Source organism: Globicephala melas, chromosome 20 (genome assembly GCF_963455315.2).
Source record: "Globicephala melas chromosome 20, mGloMel1.2, whole genome shotgun sequence".
In the NCBI taxonomy this organism is placed as follows: domain Eukaryota; kingdom Metazoa; phylum Chordata; class Mammalia; order Artiodactyla; family Delphinidae; genus Globicephala; species Globicephala melas.
The window spans coordinates 32,998,486-33,022,465 of NC_083333.1; the positions used below are offsets into that span (position 1 = coordinate 32,998,486).

At 62.2% G+C, this 23,980-nt stretch overlaps 2 protein-coding genes across 10 annotated transcripts in view; one reads left to right on the forward strand and one right to left on the reverse strand.

Annotated features, from left to right (window-relative positions):
* ASPSCR1 (ASPSCR1 tether for SLC2A4, UBX domain containing) overlaps positions 1-18,828 on the forward strand; it is a 30,997-nt gene extending 12,169 nt beyond the window's left edge. Inside the window, exons 5-17 of one of the 8 annotated variants that reach the window (XM_030843238.3) lie at positions 1,332-1,389; positions 2,335-2,408; positions 2,762-3,197; positions 12,465-12,604; positions 12,841-12,922; positions 13,288-13,354; positions 13,802-13,864; positions 14,424-14,476; positions 15,534-15,661; positions 17,849-17,900; positions 18,137-18,206; positions 18,282-18,457; positions 18,542-18,828. In XM_030843238.3, the coding sequence (XP_030699098.1) occupies positions 1,332-1,389; positions 2,335-2,408; positions 2,762-3,197; positions 12,465-12,604; positions 12,841-12,922; positions 13,288-13,354; positions 13,802-13,864; positions 14,424-14,476; positions 15,534-15,661; positions 17,849-17,900; positions 18,137-18,206; positions 18,282-18,415 (1,357 nt within the window). In that variant the 3' untranslated portion in view covers positions 18,416-18,457; positions 18,542-18,828. Of the gene's footprint in view, positions 1-1,331; positions 1,390-2,334; positions 2,409-2,761; positions 3,198-12,464; positions 12,605-12,840; positions 12,923-13,287; positions 13,355-13,801; positions 13,865-14,423; positions 14,477-15,533; positions 15,662-17,848; positions 17,901-18,136; positions 18,207-18,281; positions 18,458-18,541 lie in introns of those variants that run through there. The other 7 variants (XM_030843239.3, XM_030843240.3, XM_030843245.3 and 4 more) reach the window with 7 other exon arrangements.
* A 1,322-nt stretch (positions 18,829-20,150) lies between these two features.
* Positions 20,151-23,821, reverse strand: CENPX (centromere protein X). 2 transcript variants are annotated; one of them, XM_060290380.2, is made up of 6 exons: positions 23,732-23,790; positions 23,422-23,570; positions 21,067-21,118; positions 20,799-20,852; positions 20,411-20,499; positions 20,151-20,316 (listed from the first exon to the last, which is right to left on the reverse strand). In XM_060290380.2, exons 2-6 carry the CDS (start codon positions 23,542-23,544, stop codon positions 20,302-20,304), a joined length of 333 nt encoding a protein of 110 aa, XP_060146363.1. In that variant the 5' UTR covers positions 23,545-23,570; positions 23,732-23,790; the 3' UTR covers positions 20,151-20,301. The 2 variants fall into 2 exon arrangements, with proteins under 2 accessions (XP_060146363.1, XP_030699124.1); XM_030843264.3 differs by lacking the exon at positions 23,422-23,570 and having other exon boundaries at positions 23,732-23,821.
* Between the last annotated feature and the right edge of the window lie 159 nt (positions 23,822-23,980).

The window sequence follows — 23,980 nt, forward strand, 5'->3', positions numbered from 1 at the left end:
AGTATCTTCCTTCACTCTTTCTCTGTTTTGGCTTCAGGATGAAGAGTGTGTAGGCCTGGTCAGGGTTGTCTCTCTGGCACTTTGGGGTCTTGTGTTTTCCTGAGGCCTGGCCACGCTGTGTGTGCGGGGTCACACCCGCCATGGCCGGCCCCCATGAGGCTCTGGTCGAGGGCTGGAAGCCTTCCCTGGGGAGCAGCTTCTTTGTGAGCACAGCCTTGGGGAGAGCCCGGGGTGCTCCATGGGGACCGGCAGCCTGTGGGAGGTGGCCGGGGACCTCTTCCAGGGGCCCCCACGGCAACCTCTGGATTAGCTTGAGTGTCTCAGCCCTGAGGAATATGCAAAGCATAAACTGAAAGCAAACAAGAGAGACGGGAGAAAACATGCTGAACCTGAGCAGAGGACAGTGTCACGGGTCTCGGGGACGGGCCCAGGCAGTCGAGTGTCCGAGTGTCTGTGTACAGTCACCAGCTGAGCCTCTGTGTCTCCCATCCCAGCCACCTCCTTGTCTGAGCCCTGGGCTTGGCCGGGAGCACTGCACGGCCTGAGGGTGCTCCAGGTCTCCTACTCTGGCAGGCGCAACGCCTTGTGTCACCCTTCCCGGAGGAGAGGGTCAGGCCTGGGGCACTGCTGCTAGGTCTGGGACATGCGTTTATTTGGGGGCTAGTTCTACGGGTATGTGTCAGGAAATGCAGAAATAAACTTCCCTTGGTCGTCGCAGGCCTGTGTGGTACAGCTGTCGAGGTACAGGCCTGTGTGAGTGGTGTTGGCCATCCTGAGGGTGTGTGCGCGATGGTGCGCCTGCATGCCTGCCATCCTCCAGCCTGCCCAGCTGTGCTTCCTGGGGGCCCTTCCCTCCCATCTCAGGGTCTGGTTTATAGGGGAGGGGCGTTGGTGGCTGGGCCCGCTGCCCACCTCCCTGTTTGTCCTGGCATTGTCCCACTCTCTCCTTGGAGTTTGTGTGATAGATCCGTGCCAAGTGCTCCTGGTGCTTCTGGGGCAGCAACCTTCTCAGGGGACAGCTTCAGATAAAAGCCCAGATCATGCCCTCCCAGGACTTTCTCATCGCCGACCCTGGGCACAGTTGACAGCAACCCAAGGCACGTCCAGGAGGTGGCTGGTGCCGCCCGTCCCCGTGTTCTGTGTCCTCCCTTTGCTCTGAGCCGGGAGGCCGTGGGCAGGTGGGAGACACCCCCAGGCCATGGGCTGATGGCCAGCCGTGGGGTGGCCAGGGTGGGCGGGTCCCCCACAGTGGCTGGCCAGGGTGCTGTCCCCAGGGCAGCAGTGTCCCCAGGCAGTGGCTACCCGTGATGCTTTCTTCTCTCCCCTCTCAGGGAGTGTCTGGACCGGCCGTATGAGGCCAGCCCCGTTTGCGTGTACATGAGAGATGAGGTAGGTGAGCTGTGGGCCCACCCGCCGGGCCCGCGCCCCGTCGCCCCCTCCCAGCCGCCACATGGGCCCACCCCACTTTCCAATCTGGAAAATTCACTCCTTTAGACCTTTCAAAGCAGCGATGGGCAGACTGGGGCCCTGAAAGCATGATGTGTTTCATGGAAAAAAGGCAGGATGCCGGCTCCGCTGGAACCAACTGCGGGCCGCCCGGGCTGCTCCCAAACCTCCCTCAGAGCCCTGTTTGTTTTCTCAGCTTCTCTCAAAGCCCAAGAGTCACAAAAGTGGTTTCATTTTAATAAATATTTGCTTTGCTCAAAGTTTTGATCTTTTTCAAAACCGAGTGTGGCGTGGTGCAGGCTTGGCCTGGCACTGAGGCCCTGCCTGTCCCCGCCCGCCCGCCCGTGACGGGGGACCCTCTTGGCGCTTGTCCCCTGGCTCACAGGGGCTTTTTGTTTCAACCCTGGCCAAGCGCCCTTTCCTGGCCTGGGGTGCCCACTGTCCCCGAGGGGCCCCTGGTGTAGACAGGGCACACCCACCTATTTATCCCAGTTTGAGGTTCCTGACCCAGGGCTCAGTGGGGCAGGGGTTCCAGGGCTGTGAGCGGGAGGGACCTTGGGGGATGGGTCCTCCCCTGGAGGAGACAGACCACTGGGCCTCAGGCACCTGGGCCTGGATCAGCTCCAGCCCTCAGAGGGCTGGTTAGCTGGCCAGATGTGCCTAACCCCGGCCTGAGCCCTGCCCACCCAGACCTCGGATGGGGTGGGGTTGGGGAGACAGACATGGACCAGCGAACAAATGCTCGGATGTAGATTGGGGTGCAGGGGGCTGGACCCAGGCCTTTTGGGAGCTGTGGCTGGCTGCGGGACCCCATGGTGCTGGTGACACAGTGCCCAGGCTGGGGGAGTCAGCGAGGGGTCAGCAGGATGTCCTGTTCCTTCCTCACAGGTGACCGGTAGAGCCGCCTTGCAGAGCACGACGCTGCAGTCACTGGGCCTCACCGGGGGCAGCGCCATCATCAGGTGGGGGGTCTCTGAGTCTGGTTTAGTGAAGAAAACTGCGGTCTCAAGGGAAAGGAAACAGGAAACGTGGGGAAGCCCAGACCCTTGCCAGTCGCTTCTCCCGCCTGCAGTCTGTGGGGGCTGGGCACCATGGGGTGCAGCATCAGGTGGGGGGGATCTGCCCTCAGCCGGGCTGGCGTGGCGGCCCCACGCACGCTTCTTCCCCCGTGAGCTGAGGCGGGTCGGGAAGGGCTGTGGGGTGCTTTCAGGGGTTGAATTTGGTTTGGTAGTCACCAGAAGATACGATGCTGGCACTGTGAGACGCGGGGCTCCGTGTATGGAGTTTCATTTGCTTTCCGGGCCTACCCACTCAGGTTTTCCATGAAGAGACATGATTCCACTGGCAGGCAGGAGCCTGGGGTCTCCTGGAGCAGAAGCCCAGGAAGCCCGACCCCTTCCTTGTCGGCCGACCAGGCAGCCAGCAGCCCTCCGTTTCCACTGAATTCAGCGGAGCTCAGCCAGGGCGATGTGAGCCATCAGGATGAGGCAGCGAGCCCGGGGGCTGGCCGCGTGGATGGCCTGGGCCCGAAGCCGGTGGACGCTCAGGCAAAGCAGATCTCGAAGGAGCCCACACCAGCCCCCTTTGTTCCTTTCTCGGGTGGGGGACAGCGACTGGGGGGCCCCTCCGGGTCCGTGAGGCCTCTGATGTCATCTTCAGCCAAACTGCCAAAGTCCTTCTCCAGCCCTGCAGGCCCCTCCCAGCCAAAGAAGTCGAGGCCTGGCCAGGAGCCCCAGCCGGAGCTGGAGCTGGTAAGGGGCGAGCTGGGCGCTGGGGTCCTTTCTCTTAACTGCACCTGACCTCGTGGCTGCTCAGCCCAGGGTGTAGCAGGGTCGCTGGGTGCGGTTTCATCTTCCCAGGGAAGCGATTTTTTGGTTTTGCTTTGCCTGAAATCAGCTTTCTTGAGGCACCATTTTAGATGTACAGTTGATGGGTTTTGACAAACCTGTGTGTCCTGGCTGGCCATGTCACAGCCAAGAGAGCCATCCTTCCTAGAGCCTTGGACGCGGCGCCTCCACCTTCTCCTGGGCTGGTGGGTTTGACTGGCTTTTGACAGGAAGATGGTTTGGCCTTGATCGTCCCACGCCACATTGACTCCTGAGCCAGGCGTGCTGCAGCTCACATGCTACGTCCCACCACTGGCCAGTGGGCGTGTGGGGCACGCGCCAAACAGGCAGAAGAGGGTGAGTTTGCTCACTCTTCACAAGCTTGTGGGTGGGGCCTCGGACGTCTCTGGTGGGGACTTCTTGGAAGTTCCTGGCGGCCGTCTGAGCCACAGCTGGGAGGAGGGCGTGCAGCCCTCACGGAGCTGTGATGAAACGGCCCAGGTCCTGGGTTGCCTCTGTGACGCTGTCTTCTAGTCTGATCAGCTCTATTGAGGTACGACTTAATAGACACCTACCATCAGGGCAGTGTTAGGCTTTTTGTCTTCTCGATGTTGAATCTGTCTTTGGGCACCTTTGAGCTGTGCCCTGGTCTCACATCCTCCCCCACAGTGATTCCCGCCCCCGTCCCCTGCTCTGACCACACACAGACATGAGGGGTGGAAGGGGCCTTGCATCTTGGATCACGCTGAGCAGGAGGACCCCCAGGTGGGCGGCACCTCTGCAGAAGTCAGGCGTGTGGCCAGTGTCTGCCTCCCCGCTGTCTGATGGAGGCCATCTCTGGTCGTCTGTGGGTCAGGCCAACCTGTCCCTGGGCAGTTGCAGCTGTGTTGGAGCTCCTAAGAGGGAGGACAGGCGTGGCCCCTGTCGGGTTGGTGCTCAAGCTTGGCACCAGGGCAGGACTTTCTCCCTGGAGCGCCTCTGGGACTTTCTCCAGTAGGGCTTTCATGAGTCGTACGGCAGAGCTTCCATAGGCTTCTTTTTTTTTTTTTTTTTTTTTGCGGTACGCAGGCCTCTTACTGTTGTGGCCTCTCCCTTTGCGGAGCACAGGCTCCGGATGTGCAGGCTTAGTGGCCGTGGCTCACGGGCCCAGCCGCTCCACGGCATGTGGGACCTTCCCGGACCGGGGCGCGAACCCGTGTCCCCTGCATCCGCAGGCCGACTCTCAACCACTGCGCCACCAGGGAAGCCCCCATAGGCTTCTTTGTGTCCCTCTGTGTGACTGCTCCCTCAGCAGCGCTCACAGACTGTTTTCAGGAAAGGCGTGTTGTAGATTTCCCAACGTTTTGGGCTCCTGCGCTGTGCTGGGCCCCCTGCCTCTTGGGGTTGGCCCCCGGAGAGGCTCAGAGGCATTCATCCAGAGTCCAGCTTAGGTCTCTGGCTTGTGGCTGGAGAGGGTCTTTCCAAATAAAGAGACCTTACGGTGGGGCCAGCCTGGGTTTCCAGCCTGGGCTGCACGTTGTCACCTGTGGAGCCCATGAGGCTGCACAGGTGCATGTGGGCGTTATTCGAGACGCAGCTTCACCTTCTGAGTGAGGGCTCCAGGCTCTCCGCTCTCTTCTGCCCTTCCTTCCAGCCAGAGTGGCTCCATGTGCCAACGCTTAGGGTCCACTTGAGGTTTTAAGTGACGAGAAGGATGCCACTGCTGAAACGAATTCCTTTGTACAAATCACCTTTCCAGACGATGGAGAGCCATTGCAGGATTCCCTGCCTGGAGCAGGAGCTTGTGGAGTGAGAATGGAGAGGCTCCACCCGGGCATGGATGCTGCTGGCTTTTATACCCAGCAGCCTTGCTCACTTGCTTTACTGGTTCCAGCAGTTTCTCATTTTCAATTGGAGTCTGCAGATAATGTTAGCTTATCTTTTTCCTTGATGTCCTTACTTCTCTCATTTTTTTTTTCTTGTCGTATTGCAGTGATTGAGTCTCTGTTGAATAGCAGCAAATTTAGTGGGCATCCTTGTCTTGACCTTGATCTCACACGGAGTAATCTTAGTTTATCTGTGAAAGATGCTGTGGGCTGTGAAAAATCTTTATCAAATCAAGAGTTTCTATTCCTAATTCTCTGAGAATTTTTCTTTATCAAAAGTAAGAGTGGTGCTTTTTTTTTTTTTTGCCGTACGCTGGCCTCTCACTGTTGTGGCAGCGCAGGCTCAGCGGCCATGGCTCACGGGCGCAGCCGCCCCGCGGCATGTGGGATCTTCCCGGACCGGGGCACGAACCCGTGTCCCCTGCATCGGCAGGCGGACTCTCAACCACTGCGCCACCAGGGAAGCCCAAGAGTGGTGCTTTATGAGCTGCGTTTCCCGCATTGAGGTGATTCCACGCCTTCGCTCTCATTTAGTTCGTTTGCATGCTGAGGTTTAGGATGGATTTCCCCCACGAAGCTATCCTTGCATTCCAGGGGTCAGTCCAGTTTCAGTGATGTGTTTAGCTGCACTCTGAGCTGCTGTTAACTATTTTAGTGCTGGAGCCTGCATCCTGTCTCTTCTAGAGCACCCTCCTCACTCTTGCTTTCAGGTCACATACCTGAAGGGGAGGGTAGAGGGACAGGGGCACCTGTGCCTGTGCGGGGTGGGCCGTGCGGAGGCTCAGCGGTGGGACAGAGCCCAAGTTCCTGCAGAGGGGCAGGTGGTGGGGGCTTCCTCCTGCTTCCTGAACCATGCTTTGTGTGTCCTTGCTGAATGGATGGGGGAAGGGAGGGGAACTGAGCCAGTCTCAAGCCCCGTGAATGTCCGTCCTGGGGAGGTGGTGGTGGTGCCCTGGCTCTTCAGGGACCCCACTGGCTTCTACGCTGATGTCTGGGCTGCATTAGACACTAGTACGAAGCCCCCAGTCTCACAGGCTCGTCACCTGGGCCCAGAATCAGCTTTCGAAAGCAGAGCCTTGTGGTTGGGGTGAGCCAGGGCTGGGGGCCCAACTCCCTTTGGGCCTGCTCTTTCTGGGGACCCCTAGGTTTGGGGGCCAGAAAACTAGTACCGGGGCTGGCTGTCTCCTTCTCCCATCCTAAAGGCTGTGGCTCTCTGCATCTCTTGGGAGCCTGCTGACTCCCCAGGGCTGTGTGGGGAGTGGCCTGGTCTGGTGCCAGCCTGATAGGTGGTTGCTGTCAGGCGCAGGATCCCAGTGCATCCCCGAGCGCTGACCCCAGGGGCCCCAGGAAGGAGGAGTCCTGGGGAGGGTCCGCCTGGCCGCCAGCAGTGCGTGTCTTTGATCTGGGAGCCCCAGCAGCTGGTTGATTGTGGAGCATCCCCCGCCCGCCTGCCTTGCGCCTCCTGTCACACTGACAGCCGTGCACCCGGAGGCCCGGCTGGCCACATGCTGTCTGCTTTGTGTCCCCTCGAGTCCTGGGGGAGGGGAGAAGGGAACAAATCAGAACTTTTGGGGGAACTTCAAAGGTACACTTTAGTAATCAAAAAGAGTTTCCAAGTTTCCCATTAATGCTTTGCCTGTGTGTGGTTTTGGATTTGAATGAAGAGTCAGAAGAGACAGGATGAAATACAGGCAGGTCCTCGGCTGAGGCCCGGGATGGTTTACAGACCCGGGCGGCTCCTGCCTTTGATGTCAGAACATTAATTATTAGAAGGTAGTTTTACTGGCCGTCAGAACCAAGTGCGGAGAGAGGCTGGGGCTGCCCGGCGGCCCCTGGCCTGTCCTTTGAAGTCCTTCCGCTGGCCCAGGAGGCTGCCCCGCAGCTCTTTGTGCTGCTGGGCTGTGCTCCCAGCCGGCGTCCCCCCACGCAGCTGGCACAGGGGTTCGTGATCAAAGGCCCCAACCCCCTGGGAAGGGCGGGCTGACGGCAGTCTCCCCTGCCTGCCCCTCATCCTCCAGGGGATGGTCTCATCTCCTGAAGACGTGGCCCCGGGGGCTTACTCCGCACCTTGCACCCATGTCTCAGGGCAGGCGTCAGCTTCGCCTCTGGCTGTCCCCGGTTTACGGGAAGGTTTAGAACACGCAGGGCTGGGGGGAGCCTGGCCAGGACCTGGGGCCCGGGGTGGACCGAGAGCAGTGCCCCTTGCTGCCCTGCCACCCTCCTCCTCTTGGCCCGGGGTGCCTGTCCATGACATGCCCCCAAGAGCACAGCCCGCTGTCCCCCCGTGTGTGGGCCCAGGGCGTGCTGTGAGCCTCTCCCTGCCCTGCCGCTGTTTGTGGACAGTCCCGGGGCTCTGGCCTTGGCCTTAACTTGGGATGCCCTTTGAGGTTTGCTGGCAGATGGGTCAGCAACTTTGAAGGCCCCAACTGAGTCTTGAGGCGGTTTTTAAAGCCTGGTGACAGGCAGGTGCCCTCCAGCTGTCCTTGTCATGCTGTGTCTCAACCATGACTGGACTCGGGGGAGAGACAGATGCCCAACCTGCGAAGCCATGGAGAACCGGTGGGCAGGGCGCCCCGGCTGCCAGAGTACCCCCTGGAACCCCAGAGCTGCCCGCAGGGCCAGGCAGCCTCGTTTGCAGGCCCCCATCCTGATCGGGCTCAAGGGGCTCCCTCTGCGGGGTTTCTCCTGGCCCTTTGGTCTGCTGTGTGCGTCCACCCCTGGGTTTGCTGGCCTGGAGCAGGCGTCTTCCCCTGTGCATGAGGAGAGCCACCCCATGCCTTACATTTGCTTATTTCAGTCCTTTGGGGGTTCATGCACTGCGTGCACAGACAGGTGGGGCCACGCCAGGGCGTGGAGCCACCGGGTTTCAAAGTGTGCCTGCGTCACTGTGGCAGCCCAGCGTTTCTCCTCTTCTTAAAGATGCTCTCATTTTTCCTGCTTGGAAGGCGTGCAGGCCCAGGTGTGGACGTTGGCCCAGGGCTGGGGCAGGCGCGGCCTCCGCCTGTGCCGCTGGCAGGCCCAGCGGATGAGGGGCTGGAGTTCAGTGCAGCCTTGCCGGTCAGGCCTGGCCTCGTGCTGGCGCGTTGCTCCCTCCAGAGGGCGGCCGGCTCTGAGAGTGACGGAGGCTTGGCCCGCCTTCCTCCCGCGTAGTGTTTCATTTCAGCTCCAAGCCTCAAGGGGAAACGCTTCACATTCCCTGTTACCAAAAACCATTGTCAGAGGACAGTCTGGGTAAGAGGGAGGTGGGAGGGCGGGAGGAAAACAAGAGCCCTCACAGGGCAGCTGGAAAATCTGGGGTTGAGGTCACCTCCAAATAGTTTTTACATTTTTTCTCCCTGTGTCATCATGTCCTGGAAAATTACTGTCAAGAAAATGAAACCTCAGCAGGCAGTGAGGCCGCTTTTGACATGAGACCCCTGTGTGCCCAAGTGGGTTCTCAGCCACTCGTGTGGTGGCCACTGGAGCATGTCCCCTGGCTGTTGGGGGAAGCCGTGGGCCCACGTCTCAGCCCAGAGCCCCATCCCCTGGTCCCCTCCAGGCCTGGCATCTCACTGCCTGTGGCATGGGGCTGAGGGTAGGCAGTGCCCTCACACCTTCCTCCCCTCGGGTCTCCCTTGAAGGGTCCATCCTGGTGTGACAGAGGCTCTTCCTGAAGGCACTGGTGGCCGTCCACAGCTGGTGGCGGGTCCCCAAGTCCCCATGGCTGAGTGGCCCAGGTGTCAGTCCAGTGTCTGCAGCCTCAGGCCGTCACCCAGGGCCTCCTCTGAACATCACCCGCAGAGGGTGCTCCTGTTCCCCCACCTCCGGAGGGTCCTTTCCCTCCCAAATGCCCTCTGTGCCCCTCGCCAGTATCCTCCAGTTTGCAGACAGCCTGACTCGTCTGCTCTCTCCGTCCACCTCCCTCCTTTCTGGTCTTCTGGGTGTTCTCTTGTCTTAATACCCTCGGTGGAGGCTGGGACAGGGGAGTCTTTGCTAGGGTCTTGTGCTTGCTTGCAGGAAATGAGAGACCCCTGCTGGGCGTTCCACCAGAAGAATCGGGTCTCCTGTGGCCCCGCCCTTGGAGGCTGCAGACACCTGCCGATCCTCCCCTCAGGATCATGCCCGTGCCTGTTTTCTCATCTGTCATGCGCTGTCATGTAGGCCCCCCCACCCCATGGGCTCAGACCCCAGGCTCTGGCTGCCTCCTCCTCATTCTGCCCATCTTCTAGCCGACAGTGAGATGCCCGCAGCGTCGGGGCCACCGGGGGAGGAACCGGCTCCTCTGGCTTTCCTGGGGTTAGGGGGTGGGGGCGGCGGGAGACGGGGCCAGGGCTGTGCTCTGGACACTGACAGCATTCAGGAGCTGGACCTTGAGCTGATGATGGAAAACCTGTGACTTTGGCAGGATGACCCAAGCCTGGTGACATTGGGTTCTTAGTGGAGGCGCGTCCTCTGAGTGGCTCCCTGGTAGGATCTGGAGGAGCAGACCTGGAGATTCGGGCTGTCAGGTGGGCCAGCTGTCAGGTGCGCTGGGAAGGTTCTAGGCCTGCCACCCCACCAGCATCCTCGGGCACCAACTGGGAGGTTCATCTTGGAGGCCCATCCTGGACCCTGGGGCTGTGTCCCTCCCTCGACCAGCACACAGGAACCCAGTCCCCATGGTGAGGGCGCTGAGGCCCTCTGACAGTGGCCACTGTATGCGTTTTTTTTTTTTTTTTTTTTTCTTAATGGTGTCTCATCCTAGATCTCTATTCTCCATCCAAAAACATCTCCATAAATCCACCTAGGATGGGAGCTGTGCATGATAACTGCCCATGACTAAGGAGCGGCGGGTAAAGGAACAGCAAATGAGGGCTAGATTGCCGGCAGAGCATTGGAAGTGAGCAGGGCCAGGGCTTGGCCTCCGCTGGCGCCGTGTCTGCCCTGCTTCCTCCCACGTGGAGCGGTCAGACCCACTCCTCCTTTCCTGGTCTCTCTCCTCTTTGCGGTGGAAATATCTTCTGGGCAGGCCTCATGGAGGTGTTTGAAGCCCCCTGGCTTCTCCCTCGGTCATTTGGTAGGACAGGGTGGTCCGTCCTACCAGCCCAGCCATGGATATCCACTGTTCTCATGGGACAGGGACCGCCTGGGGTCCGGTCATGGCGGCAGCTCTGGGACTTGGGTGATCTGGCCCCTGGGCTCTGATGGGCAGCAGAGGCTGCTCAGAACCCTGGCTTCTCTGCCCAGGAGCAGGGAGGTCCCCAAGACGCAGGGCGGTGCAGGAGAACGAGAGAGTGGGATCTCGAGGTGGCTCTCTCCCAGTGCTCTGGTTCCCGTGTGGGACCCCGGCTCCTGACTGCTCTTGGACAGACAAACGGGCTTCTGGAGCAGAGCTGAGGCATGGGAGGAGGGGTGTGAATTGAAGGTAGATCCAGCGGGGAGAGAGATTTTTGTCTGCTCACTTTCTGACTGAAAGTCAGTGGCCCCTGAGCAGCATGAAGCCAGCAGCTGGTGTCACCTGCGTCCCTGTTCTGGAAGTTGTGGGAGGGTTGTGGGAAGTGCTAGCAGTCTGCAGTCCTCCAGGTTACCCCTGGGCTGTGCACTGGAAGTACCCAGGAGGATAAGGAGGCCAGAGTGGCCCCGTGCACTCAGGGTCGGGCTTCCCCAGCCGTGCCCCCCCCGGGGATCAGGGGGCCTGTCTGATGGTCAGGCTCAGCTCCAGGCCGTGGATCACAAGTCACCCAATTGCTGGATTCTCGGGGTGACTCATGTGTCCAGAACTGGGTCCTCGGAGGGCGGGACTGGGACAGGGAGGTCCCAGAGCTTGCTCGTTGGCTTGTGGGCTTTGTGCTCGAGCGCCGGGGGCCTGGCACTCGTGGACACGGCGGTGCCCAGCTCAGGCACATCCACATCTGCCCTCGCCCTCCCCCGGGAGCCCAGGCGAGTGCTCGGCCCTTCTGGAATGCAGGCGCCGTGGCTATGGGGGGCAGCCTGGCATCTTGTTATAAAAAGCTCTGGTGTGGACTGCCTGTGGGCGGCAGGAGGGTTGTGGCTTTGAGGGGGCAGCCCCCAGGGGCCTCGATCAGCCACCTACAGACCCCACTGCCCGGGCCTCAGCCAGCCCTTCCTGGCCACCCTGCCACAGTGCCTTGAGATCAGTGGGGCTTCCTGGCGAGAACCCACCTCCGTTCATTACGAGGAGTGACACAGCTGTGCACTCAGGAATGGCAGAGACCTGCTGGCCTGGGCAGTCAAGGCCTCGGGTGTGGCTGGGGGAGCAGCCTTGGGACACCTGGCAGGTGCACTGGGCAGCCTCAGCCCTCGACCAGCCCCAGGTTGGTGAGTCTGACCTCTAGAGTGGGTGGGGCTGTGGTCGGGCCGGAGCGCAGGAAGGGATGATCAGAGAAGCCTGCTGAGCCCGGCTCTGAGTGTTGAAGGCAGGAGGTGGGATTTCGGTGCCAGGCTGGGGCGGGGAGGAGGGGGCAGGCGGGAGCAGAAGGCAGAGAAGTGACCTCACCCCAGACGGCTTGTGGATGTTCTGTGCGAGGGAGGGTAGGACCTGGCATAGGCCCTGCCGGCGCAGCTGGACACCTCTGTCGGGCCCGGCTCCATGGGCGGCCTCAGCGCCGCGAAGGTGTCTCCCCACATAGTCACTTGAGCTACACTCGCTACAATTACCCACCCGGAGGCACTGCGAGCAGAGCAGGCCCTGCCTTATAATTTCCCTCTCCGTTGCTGCCAATTAGGAGAGACGCTGTCCCTTCCTGTGTCCCCACGGTGGGCAGAGGGTGGGGCCAGCTGCTCCCCCAGAGAAGGGAGGAGGGGTCAGCCTGGCCATAGGGCCAGCAGCTGGCAGGTTTTTGCCAAATCTCTAATTTGGGGGCTGTCGCTTCTCCTGCCCTTCCCGTGGAACCGCTGACATGGCCATGACCAGGGCATTGCTCCCCAAGTTTGTTCCCCACTGGGAGACCCTGATAACAGGTAGCTCCCTGGGGCTCGTGGGGAGCCCCCACGGAGACAGGAAGTGAACAGAGATGCTGCTGTTCACCCACTGCCCAAGTACCCCCCAGCAGTCAGGGTGCCAGCTGACCCGGCTAAGCCAAGACCCCAGGGCCATGTGCCCTGGTGGTGAGTGAGGGTCTCAGTGTCAGTGTTGCTAAGCAGGCAGGCATGGTGGGAGGGGCTCCAGTCCTGGACAGGCTCGGCTGTCCCATGCCCCATCACGGAAACCCGGCCCTGGCCATGGGCTAACAGGCGGGGCCGGCAGCACATGGCTCAGCCGGGGTCTGCACGGCCACCCCAGCCCCCTGGGGTCGGGAGCCTGGGCCCTTCCCGGGACCTGCATCAGCCGAGCCCTCTGCCTGCCTAGCCAGTGGACCGAGACCCCGTGGTGTGCCACCCTGACCTGGAGGTGCTGCTCCAGGCCTGGCCTGCAGAGCTGCCTGACGAGTTCTTCGAAGTGACCGTGGATGATGTCAGAAGACGTTTGGCCCAGCTCAAGAGTGAACGGTGGGTGTGCACCCGGCCCCTTCAGAGACACCCGTTCCCTTGGCAACACCTCAGAGGGTGAGGGGTCCCAGGCAGGGGGCTCCTAGTCCTGTCTGGCCCTGTGTTGCGGAGCAGCTCACGAAGTCCAGGGGGACGAGGGAGAAACCCAGAGTCCAGCTGGTGTGGGGCCTCTGCTCTGGTTGGGGAGACCTGGGACCTTCACCACTGCCACCCCCTACCCCACCCCCCCACCCCAGGAAGCGCCTGGAAGAAGCCCCCTTGGTGACCAAGGCCTTCAGAGAGGCTCAGATGAAGGAGAAGCTGCAGCGCTACCCTAAGGTACCTTTGGGTGGGAGGTGGTCTGCACATGGCTCTGCACTGGGGCCTCCTGCGGCTTCTGCAGCCCACAAGCCACTGGCCATGGTCTCCTGTACTTCAGCCCAGGCCTACACGGCCGTGGTTCGTTAATGAGCCAGGCAGCCCCATTCTAAGATGAAAAACATCAGTGTGTTTTCACAAGTGCACGTGGGTACTTGACTGGTCCTTGTGTCCAGCCCATGGGGCCGGGAGCGTTAGGGGGCAGCCAAGGTGAGGGGTTGCTGGCCCGACGTGGCCGGGGGACCTAGCCATCGTGGGCCCAGGGGTGTGGACACCTGGATTGGACTCCAGCTGTCCTGTTGACAAGCTGGCTTGTCCTGGCCTAGGTGGTCTTGAGGGTCCTGTTTCCTGACCGCTACATCCTGCAGGGCTTCTTCCGCCCCAGCGAGACCGGTGAGCAGCCCCGTCTGGGCGTCCGGGAGGGTGGGGGCGCCCTGTGAGCTCTTCCAGGCTCCTTCCCTCTGGGCCATGGGGCAGGCAGCGGGTGCAGGGCTGGGGACCGGCTCACGTTGGAGGCTCGGCAGACCAGCTAGGCAGTACCCGTGGGACTGGGTGGCCCCGTGCACCCATCTGTTCTGAGCATGGGTGGGACAGAGGGGCACCCAGAGAAGGGTGGACCCAGGTCTCCCCCACACCCAGTAGCGGGGTCTTTGGCCTGGGGCTGCAGCTCACCTGGAAGGAAGGCAGCAGTGCCACCAGTTCTGAGTGGGGTTCTTGGTGACCTTGGGGAGCGGGTCTGCACACAGGTTGGACCTGGCTCCCGTCCCATTGCAGAGGGGGCCCGGCCCTGGAGTGGGTCTGAGTGTGGGATCCCTGCTCACCCCACCCTTCCTCCTGCAGTGGGGGATTTGCGGGACTTCGTGAGGAGCCACCTGGGCAACCCCAAGCTGCCGTTCTACCTGTGTAAGTGCTTTTCTGGGACCTCCTGCTCAGCAGCCCTGGCACCTCCCAGTTGGGGCTTGAAGCAGCTTTTCCCACAGAAACAGCATCATGGGGCAGGCAGGTCCTGTGCCGGTGTCTGAGCATGAGTCCGGGACTGGGGAAGTTGGGGAGGGAGGTTGACCCTGCTCAGCGCCCCTGTGCCCTTTGCTTCCCACCTGGCCAGGAGCTGTAGGGGCTGGGGGCACAGGGGCGAGCTGCTGGCTTCCTTTGGAGGGCGTCTGGGTAGTGAAGGGTCAGGCCGCAGGGCTGCACAGGGAACTGTGAAGGGCAGGTGTCCCCTTGCAGGTGAGTCTGCCCGAGGCCCTCTTCCCAGCTTCTTGCTGGGTTTTTGCAGCGGTAGAGTGATGGACAGGGGGATGTGAGCTGAGGAGTACTTCAGAAATTCCTCAGCTGAGGCCTATGGCCCAGGCTTCATGCTCACTCTCAGGCCTGTCCTGGGGCAGGGGGTGCATGGGCAAGGGATGGGGGGGTGATGGGGGGCGTGAGGCGTTTCCTGGCGCAGACAACCATCTTTCCGCAGTCATTGCTCCTCCAAAAACCATCCTGGACGACCACACGCTGACCCTCTTTCAGGTACTGCCTGCCTGCCTGGCTGGCTGGTGGGTGCTGCTAGGCTGGCCCGGGAGGGGCACCTGCCCAGGAGGGAGCGTGAGGCCGCAGTCGGGAGTATGATAAGGCCTTTTAGAGGGTGGACTAGGAGGGAGCAGGGTGCTGCTGAAGTCAGTTTGGGGGCTTTCCAGCCTCCTCTGCCTCCTGCCCCGGTGGGGATGGGCCTGCCCGGCTGGCTGCCACCGTCCTGAGCCAGGACTGCCCCTGGGTCTGGATGAGAAGGGGCTGGCAGGTGGGGCTGCTTAGGGGAACCCCTTAAGGGCCAAGGGTCAGAGGCCTCGGCTGCAGGTGGCCAGCTGCCCAGACGGGAGGGGCTGCTGCCAGGCCTGCTGCCCTGCCCCTGCCTTTCCCCTGGGCCCTGCGGCCTCCTCTGGGAATGCCGTGGTGGGCTCTCCCTGCTAGCTGGAGGCCCCTAGAGCTCCCAGGGTGAGGAGCGTTGATCCGGTGCCCTGCTGGGCCGCAGTCCAGAGCAAGAAGGAATGTCCTGTCCCTTCACCCCAGGAGAGCAGCCTGAGGCCTCCCCAGCCCTCTAGCCTAATGGTTTCCTCTTAAAGTGTCTTCAGATATTTTAATTAGTAACAGAGGCTGGCCTTTGTTGAGTGGCCAGCAGGCCCTGCAGAGGTCTAGTTGGGGCAAGGGGGTCTGCTTGCTGCTCAGGACTGCCACCGTCATGGGGGGATGGGGCCAGAGCAGCAGAGAGGCTGGAAGCCCACCAAGGAAAGGAGTCAAGGTTGGGGGGAGCAGGGTGCTTCCCCCGCCCCCACTCCCCCTTCTCAGCCCCCTTCTGCAGCCCCCCGGGAGCCCCAGAGGCACTGGGCCTCCTTCCTCTATCCCCACCCGCCCTCCCTCCCTCCCCACTCTCCCTCGCTGGCCAGCCTGTTGATAAACATTGAATTTGGAAGATGCTTTGGGATGGAGAGGGGCCAGCGTCCAGGCACCCCCCTCCAATTAGGAACCCTGGGGTGCTGCCTGTCCCGCCCACGTGGCCTGATTCCTGGTGACACTCTGCCCCCGCTACCAGCAGCCGTCTCCTTTCATCCGTCAGCTCGCCCTGGAGCCGTGGGGCCTCTGCTCGAAGTGGCGTCCCTGCCCGCCCGCGATCAGAGAGCTGGCAGGGCTCAGGGAAGGAAGGCTTCCTCCCTCCTGCGGGTGAGCAGGCGCGGGCGCGGAAGCTGCTGGCTTTCATGTCCCTGGCAGGGCCGCGTTCTGGCTGCCGGCTGCCCTGGAGGCTGCCCGGGGGCTGGTCCTGCGCCCCAGAAAGTGACAGCTCAGGGTGGGTGTGGGGGATGGCAGCCCAGTGCCCTTTTTGGCCACTGGATCAGGTCAGAGTGACTATTCGTTGAGAGAGGCCAAAAAAGGGTGAGGCCAAGGATGGGAGGATGCAGAGGACCCAGTCCGTGGACACAAAGGTCCCCAACCCCCCACGTCGTACCTGCTTCCTGGGACTGAGCCCCCTTAGTGCTGGTTCTGCCCCAAGCCTCAGGGAGCTCACTCGGCTCCTGTCTCAGCCACCCCCACCACTGCCTCGCCCAGAGCCCCTCCATCACCCTTAGTGGGCCTTGAAGACCACCACGATCCATGTAGACCTCGTCAGCCTGAGCAGAGGGGTACACCCTCCCTCCTGGCGGTCATGGTGGTCTTCTGTGCCGTCCACTCACCCCTTTTCCAATGGGATTCCCTGAGACACAGGCTGGCAGGTAGGGGGCTTCCAGCAGGTGCTGAGGAAAGGCAGGGAGGCCAGGTTCAAGAGGAGCTGCCTCGAGGGGCCCAAATGGGTCCTTCAAGACTTCAAGCTCTGCAGCTCCCAGACGGCCCAGCCGGGTGGGTGGCCCCAGTGCCTGGCGGGTTGGCCGGGTCAGGGTCTGGCTTCACTGTGCTACCCTAGAAAGGTTGAGGCACTGTCCTACCTGTGTTTCTCTCCCCACGCCCCCAGCTTCCAGTGCCTCCAGGGCCCTGAGGCTGCCCTCCACCCTGCAGCCCATCTCCCCGCACCAGGCTATCATTCCAGGCATCACAGTGGGGTTTCAGAGTGTTCACGGCCCTTCTCTGTCCCTCAGCTTCAACTGCAATCTCAGCGTTCCTAGGCCTGGCCTTTGAAGCTTCCTCTTATTAATACTCCCCGCCCAGACGCCAGGAGCTCAGAGCTGGGCAGAGAGGATGCGCTCAGCTGGCAGCAGTGGCCCTTCCTCCAGGGCTAAGGACACAGAGCCTTGGGCGGTGGCCTTCCTGCTGGCTCAGGCCAGCTTTGGGGCTTACAGCCATGGTCCTCGTCGGGTGCAGAGGCGGGAATAGAGGCAGGTTACGACACTGGAGGGCTTCGGGATCCTCTGCAACAGCCCTGACTCTGCACCACAGTCCAGCCCCCTACCTGGGAGGCCTCCGGGGGCGTTTCGGGGGCCATGTGATGTGTCCTTGTCCCACACCTGCGCAGGTGGAGCCAGTCCTGAGCAGAAATCTTGCACCACCACCCCCATGGACAGGCCTCCGGGAGGGGTGTGGGGACCCCAGTGCAACACCCACCCTGCAGGACAGGCTTGATGCTGGCTGGCACTGGCTTTTCCTTATCAAGCGAGACCAGTGCCGAGTCAGGGAACCCACCTATGGGCTTTTGGGTCAAGGCAGTAGGCCTGGAGGCACCGATCAGCCTGGGACTCCCAAAGCAGCTTGGCTCCCAGAGCCCCCCCCCCCCCCCGCCTTCCCCTTGTGCCGGGGCCACTGAGGGTCCCTCCCCTGGTGCTCCTGTCTCCAGTCTAGCTGCTTCCAGTGCACCTGGGCTCATATGTCAGTCCCTATGGAGTGCCCCCGACTCCTGCACTCTGTTCTTTGGGCAGCACAGGTGAGGGAGGGGAGTGGGGGGCATGGTGGGCTGTGCCCCATGCCCCCACCCATGCAGTTCTGTGTGAGTCTGCATCTCCTCTGACCTCTTGACCTCTTGCAGTCTCTGCTGAGGGCGGGGGCTTCCAAGCTTAGTTCCCACCTTCAGACTGTCAACTGTTTACCCCGGGAACTGGGCAGGAAGGGGAGGTAGGTAAAAATGCCAGAGCACACACACCACGAGAACTTCCTGTTCAGCTGGTGTTTGGGGCTGGCCCTAGGATTCGATGGTCTGATGCCTTGGCCTGGCTTGCACTGGGGTTGGTGCCAGAGGAGGAATAGGTGAAGCTGGGCAGTGGACTGCACGGTGGGAGGGGCCTGGTAGGGCCGTAGCCCTCAGCGGAGCCCTGGGCCTTATGGGTGCAGCACCCATGAGGCCAGCATGGAAGTGCAGTGCGGCCCTCTCTGCCGTCCTCCACGGTGCCCACTTGGTCCCTGAGCTCTCCTCTGTCCTCCCTGCAGGCAAACCTCTTCCCTGCTGCCCTTGTGCACTTTGGACCTGAGGAGCCAACAGGTGGGTGGGGCCCCCCTCTGCCCACCGCTGCTGACCAGCCCCGGGCCGCACATCCCAGCTCATCAGACGCCCCAGAGCAGGGGACTTCGGGTCTGGGAGGGAGACCTGTGGCCCCGATACCCCATACCCTTCTCCTGGGGGCTTCAGGCTGGGTCACGCCCCCTCCCAGAGCAGAGCAGCAGTAGGCAGGGGCACCCCATTCTCTGTGGCCTGAGGGTAGGCTGGGCCTCCTGCAGGCATCTACCTGGAGCCCACGCTGCTGGAACACACCATTTCCCCGTCTGCAGCTGACGTGCTGGTGGCCAGGTGAGTGTCCACAGAGGGTGGGGAGAGCCCGCTGCCACAGTGCCCACCATCTGGCACCTCGGCCTTTGTTCTCAGGTCCATGTCCAGGGCTGCTGGAACCCCACCCCCGCCACCAGCCCCTGACCCTGCGCCCGTTGAGTTGGAGCCAACTGCTGAAGAAGGGGCAGTGGGCCCCCCTGAGCCCAGCCCTGGGACGGCCCAGCCAGTGAGGAGGGGTCTGGGCAAGGTGCCCAAGTGGCTGAAGCTGCCAGGTACTATGGGGGGTGGCCGGGCAGGGAGGGGCTGCTGGGCGGGAGCCCAGGGCCCAGAGGTCATCCCATGTGTTTGCGCTGCAGCCAGCAAGAGGTGAGAGCCACCAGCCCAGAGGTGCCACTCTGCCAGCCACAGGACCCCTGCCCACCCTGAGCGGGAATAAACATGCAAGCCTCTCTTGAGACCCTCCTGTCGTCCTTTCCAGGGCAGAGGCCCTCGGTCCTCTGACCCACGGCCCTCCTCCTGCTGCTGCCCCTGCGCCGCGTCCCCAGCCGCGGGCCTCCAGCCTGGCTGGACGGTGACGTGGGCCTGGGAAGCTGCTTGCTGGGGCTTGTTCTCCTTAACGAGGGCACAGGTGTCTGCCCTGAACCGCCTGCCCCTTGGTTTTTACTTCACTGACGTTCATGACGACTCCTCTAGGCAGGACACGAGTTCAGGGAGAAGGACCTCCAGGCATCGCCTGCCTGGCTGCATCTCAGGCTGGGCCCCCAGCCCTTGGCAGGAGAGGGGCGGACGCAGCCCCCACCCTGCGGTGGGACCGGGCAGGGCTGGCCTGGGGTTTCCCGGTGCCCCGCCCGCCCCACCATCTGAGCGCACTTCAAAGTGGCTGTGGGGCACGGGCTCTGGCACTTGTCGCCAGCCTCTCCCCTCAGGTCTAATGACTTCCACATGCGCCCAGAGCTTTGAAGCCCTGAGACTCCCTGCAGGAGGGGGGAGAGGGGAGTGGGGGGCAGAGGCGGGGAACGGGTGCGAGAAGGGGCCAGCGGGGCTAAACTAGGGAGGGAGGGCTGGCCCCCCACCCATGCCATCCTTGGGCATGGGGGTGGGGCTCCTGGGTGCCCGTGGCAGCAGGGGCAGACGTCCCTCCCCAGTGGAATAGGTCCTCCAGCTCTGTGAGAGTCCTGACCCCATGGTCACTGGGCCCAGGGCCCTCTGGGTGTTTCTGTCCTGGGCTGATGAGTCCCAGCAGCTTTCAGAACTGGTGGGAGGTGGGTACTGTGTTGGGGGGGGAGGGCAGCCAGGCCTCCCGACTGGGCTTCTAGCGGCTCCCAAGCAGCTCTGAGCTGCCTGGCCCTGTGGCCCTGGGACCGGTGGTCCTTCCCGCTGGCGTGGCTCCCCCTGCCCCACCAGCACCCCTGCCGGGCCGGTGGCACACCACACTCAGGCAGCCCTGTGGCAGAGGCACCGTCCCAGGCGAGCAGCCACACGTGCGAGGGCTCCGATTTCACAGCCTCTTGAGCCTGGCCCACAGCAGGGCACTCACACATGCTGTTTGTTATTCTGTCCTCTCCCAGCTTTGAAGCAACTTGACTTTGGGTGATTAATGGCAACAGGAGGCTGTGCCTGGGGAGGTGGCTCTGATTTACTGACGTTGCTTTGTGAGAACAAATACACAGCTCAGGCAAGCATCTTTTGAGGGAGCATCAGACGGCTAGAAGGTGGCACACAAGCTCTGATGTCGGTGGAGAACCACACCGCTCTGCTTGTTTGTGGAGGACACACAGGCTACCTGCTCAGGCAGGCGGGTCTCCCGCACCTGCTTCCCGGTGACCAAGTGCTTCTCCCACACCGGTGGGTGCTCGGCTGTCCTGAGGGCGGGGGCCGTGAGGGGAGGGCACCAACCCAGGTGCAGGACCCTCATCCTGTCAGTGACCCCTCTATCTGCTGCATCCCGGCCATCAGCAGCAGGCAGAGGGGACGACAGGGGGAAGAGAGTGGTGCTTTGCTGGCACCCGGCCAATCCTGGGAGCTGGAGGAGAACCTTGGGGGATCAGCAGCTCCTGTCCTGTCTGAAGCCAGAGGCCGTGACGTGGAGCGGTGGCCACAGTGAGGGTGGAAACCCCTAGAAGTCCAGAAGCTGTGGGGGAGAGGAGCGCTCAGAGCCTCGTGGATGTAGCCACCCCCCCACCCCCGTCTCCTGGGCCAGGCCCTGTTCCTGGAGGTGCACCTACCAGCTGAGGCAGCACCTTCTCCAGCTGTTCCACGTCCACTTGGGCCAGGTCCTCTGCCTGGGCCTGCCGGACGCTGCGGATGGCCGCTTCTGCCGTGATGCAGGAGGGAAGTGAGGCAGAGAAGGCTTGGGGGGCCTTGAACCCTAAACCCCGTGGGCCTCAGCCCTGGCTGCTGGCCCACCCCCGTGCCAGCCGACAGCTCAGAAGGCTGAGGTTGGGGCCTCTGAAACACGGAGCTTTTCAGGGACAAGGAGCTTAGGTGCTTGGGGAAAAACTGGAAAAATGTGTCTTGGTTACCCCACCGAAAAATAAAATGCAAAGCGGTCGTGAATGATCCGGACGGGCCTGGGTGGGATACTAGAGAACACTGCTGGGTCCCTCTGCTCACCCACAACGAAGATCTTGAGCAGCTCGGCCATGAGCTGCAGCGCGTCCCCGCTGACTGCAAGGTGAAGGGAGAAGGTTACAGACACACACCCTCTCCCTGCTGCCCCACTCTGCCCTCACTGCTGCTGACCTCACGCTCTTGCCGGTGACCTCAGCCCTCCGTCTGGCCCAGTCCTCTCTGAGGCTCTGGCCCCTGCAGAGGTGCAGTGCAGGGTCCCGGGTACCCAGCAGTCCCCGGCCACCGCCCCCCCACCCTCCCCTTCACACACCTTTGGTCTTGTCGTCTTTAAAATGCAAGTGCAGCAGCTTGCTCACCAGCTCCTGAGGGACGGAGGGGGCGTCAGTGAGCCACCGCCCCCGCCCCTCTGCTGCACACCCCTTAGGCATTTAGTTCTGGATGGGACGGGGTTGTAATTTCTGGCTGGAAATGCTGTCTGTGGGGCTCTCCCAGGATGGGGAGATTAGGCAGTGGGGAGAAACCTCTCTGAGTGCCTCCAGGAGGACCAGAAATTAGATGCAAGTGGCAGACCGGTGGGAGCAGCCCAGGTGCCTGCCTGCCGCTCTCTGGGGCTCCAGTCCTCATGGTATCCAGAGCAGTCCTGTGCTCCTGCCCCCAGGGACGAGGTGCTCTCCCCACACTGGGCCCCTTTACAGGCCTGTCCACACCACCAATGCCGCCCGGCTTTGCCAGACCCTGCTCTGGGCACTGGGTCAGCTCCATCCCAGGTCCCTCCCTGGAGCCTACGACAGGACACGACACGACACGTGGAAAGGGATCTTCCTGTAATGGGGAAGGGCACTGTGGGAACCGCAGAGCTGGGGAGGGGCCCGGCTCCTCGGTCAATGGGCAGTCAAGGTAGGGGGCAGGGCCCAGACTATCTGCAGGACTTCCTGACCAATGAGGATGGGACAAGGGCGGGCCCAGGCCAAGACTCCTCAAGGGAGAGGCTTGAGCCCCAAAGTATGGCACCACTAAGCGGATATAGATTCTGGGGATCAGCATCTCAGGAGCTCAGCTTGGAACATGTTGCATGAGGGACACACGTGAGGTGTCCAAGCAGAGCAGCCATTGGGTGGCTGGAACTCAGAGATGGTTGAAGCTGGCGATGAGGATCTGGGAGGTGGCAGCACGTGGGTGGACCAAGGGAGGTTGCTGAGGGCAGGGACCAGCCAGAAGAGGCTGCGAATGAGGAGCCAGCAGAGCGCCAGGGGAGGCGGGAGGACAGCAGCAGTGGGTGCCCAGGAGAAACTGGGTGTCGTGCAGGGAAGGTGAGCTGGGGACCCACCAGGCCTCTAGCCTTAGCCACGGAGATGGCACTGCCTCACCCAGTGCAGCTCAGCAAAGCTGGAGAGCAGAGTGGAGGGAGCGGACCCTGACGAAGCCCTGGCTCAGGAGGGTTAAGAGCTCGTCACCAGTCACTTGGGGCAGCACCAAAGAAGCAGCCTCATCCTCCCAGCAGTGACCACGTGAGCTTGGCGCCACCTGCTGGCCCTCCTTGCTGTGTACCTGAAAGGTACCAGCAAAGGCACAGAAGGCTCTACTGCTCCGCCAGCTCCCAGACCCTGGGGAAGAGCTAAATCAACCAGGCTGCTGCTGGGGGGCAGCTGCATGGGGTTGCCGTGATAACTAAAGCAGTCAGCACCAGCTGGGAGCGGAGGTTCCCTAAACTTGCAGAGGGTAGGATGGGACCTGGGATGTGGTCAGCCTTTGCCCCACTGTGTGGGGGCACCACGACCCCTCCCCCTCCCCGGGGACAGCCCTGCTCATGGGTAATGACCATAACCCCAGCTCTGGCCAGAGCCCTCTGAGGGTGAGGGCTCCAGAGCTGTGCAGGACTGCATGAAGGAGGCCCAGCCCAGTGCTCCCCTCTGCAGCTGTTACAGTGGAGGATTCCTACAACCCCCTGCCTCGGTGGTTTTCCCTTTGACACTATATACCCCTTGTAGGCCAGGGCAGAGTGACGATTCTGGGTGATAGAAAGAGAACACCCACTGGGGACTGGCTGGACAAGTACTTATGAGGGGCTGAGACTCTCCCTCCTGCCCACAAAGGCCTGATATCAAGGGCTCAATGTCACCTAACCTTGAGACAGAGCAACAATGTGAGACTCAGACCACTTACAGCCTGCGGGGTGTGGGAGGCAGCTGACCTCACCACCCACCCACCCAGAGCCCCATTTGCCAGGTGCAGAGCAAAGGGGCTGACTCTGGAGGCGGATGGCCTGGGTTTGACTCTAGTTCTGCCTCTTTCCCACTGGCAGGTGGGGGTAGTACCAGTACCCATCTCCTATGGTGTTGAGCATTACACGGGCTAATCCATTTCAAGTGCATGTAACAGTGCCTGACTGTGCTGGGTGTGCTGCTAAGAAAAGCACTTGTAGAGCCACGTACACACCAGGCAACGAAGCCAGCCTGGCTCAAGTGAGACGCAAAGCACAGGGCTGGTGTGATAGGAAACAGGCCAAAAGGAAGCTTTAGAATACGCAGGCGCCGAGACTACCCGCGAGCTGGGCCGCACTGTGCTCTACGCTAAATTCTTTGGGGTGAGTCCTGCGGATCCCGGAGCCGCGGGGCGGGAGCCCAGGCTCCTCTCTGAGTCTCCCTTCATTTGTGCTGGCACTTACCCCTGCCCGATTTCTGCAGACCCTCTCCCTCTTGCCGCAGACCAGGCTGCCTACCCAATCTTCCGCTACCCGGCCGCGGGATCCCATCCACGGAGGACGAAAGGTGTGCAGGACGAGGGTCATTGCCAGATTCTGGGAATGGGCTCACCCTATAAGGCACCCGACGGCAGCGCGGGGGCTGGCTCAGGATCCGCACGTGGGTCACTCAGGGGACCGGGCCGCAGCGTCCCCGCCGGACCCGCGCGTGCCCCCCGCCCCGGCGGCCTCGCCCCGCGCCCCCAGCCCGCCCCGCCAGCAGGCCCTCTCTCACTTTCCGGAAGCCGGCGCCGATTTCCTCCATGACCGCCGCCAAGGTGCGCGCCCTCCGGAGCCCCGCCCCCGCGTCCCCAGCCAATGAACCTTGAGCGCGCCCTCCGGAGACCCTCCCTCGCGACTCCAACCAATCGACAAAGAGCGCGCCTTCTGGAGCCCCGCCCCCCGCCTCCAGCCAATGGACCCTCCGCGCGCGCCCGCTCCTTCGCCTTCACTAGCCCGCGGTGAGCGCCCCTCCTCCGCAAAG

Coding starts and splice junctions, on each gene's coding strand:
- CENPX (XM_060290380.2), bottom strand. CDS start 23,544: ATGACCCTCGTCCTGCACACCTTTCGTCCTCCGTGGATGGGATCCCGC. Junction 21,119..23,421: donor TCTGCAGAAATCGGGCAGGG/GTAAGTGCCAGC, acceptor TCCGTCCCTCAG/GAGCTGGTGAGCAAGCTGCT. Junction 20,853..21,066: donor TAAAGACGACAAGACCAAAG/GTGTGTGAAGGG, acceptor TTCACCTTGCAG/TCAGCGGGGACGCGCTGCAG.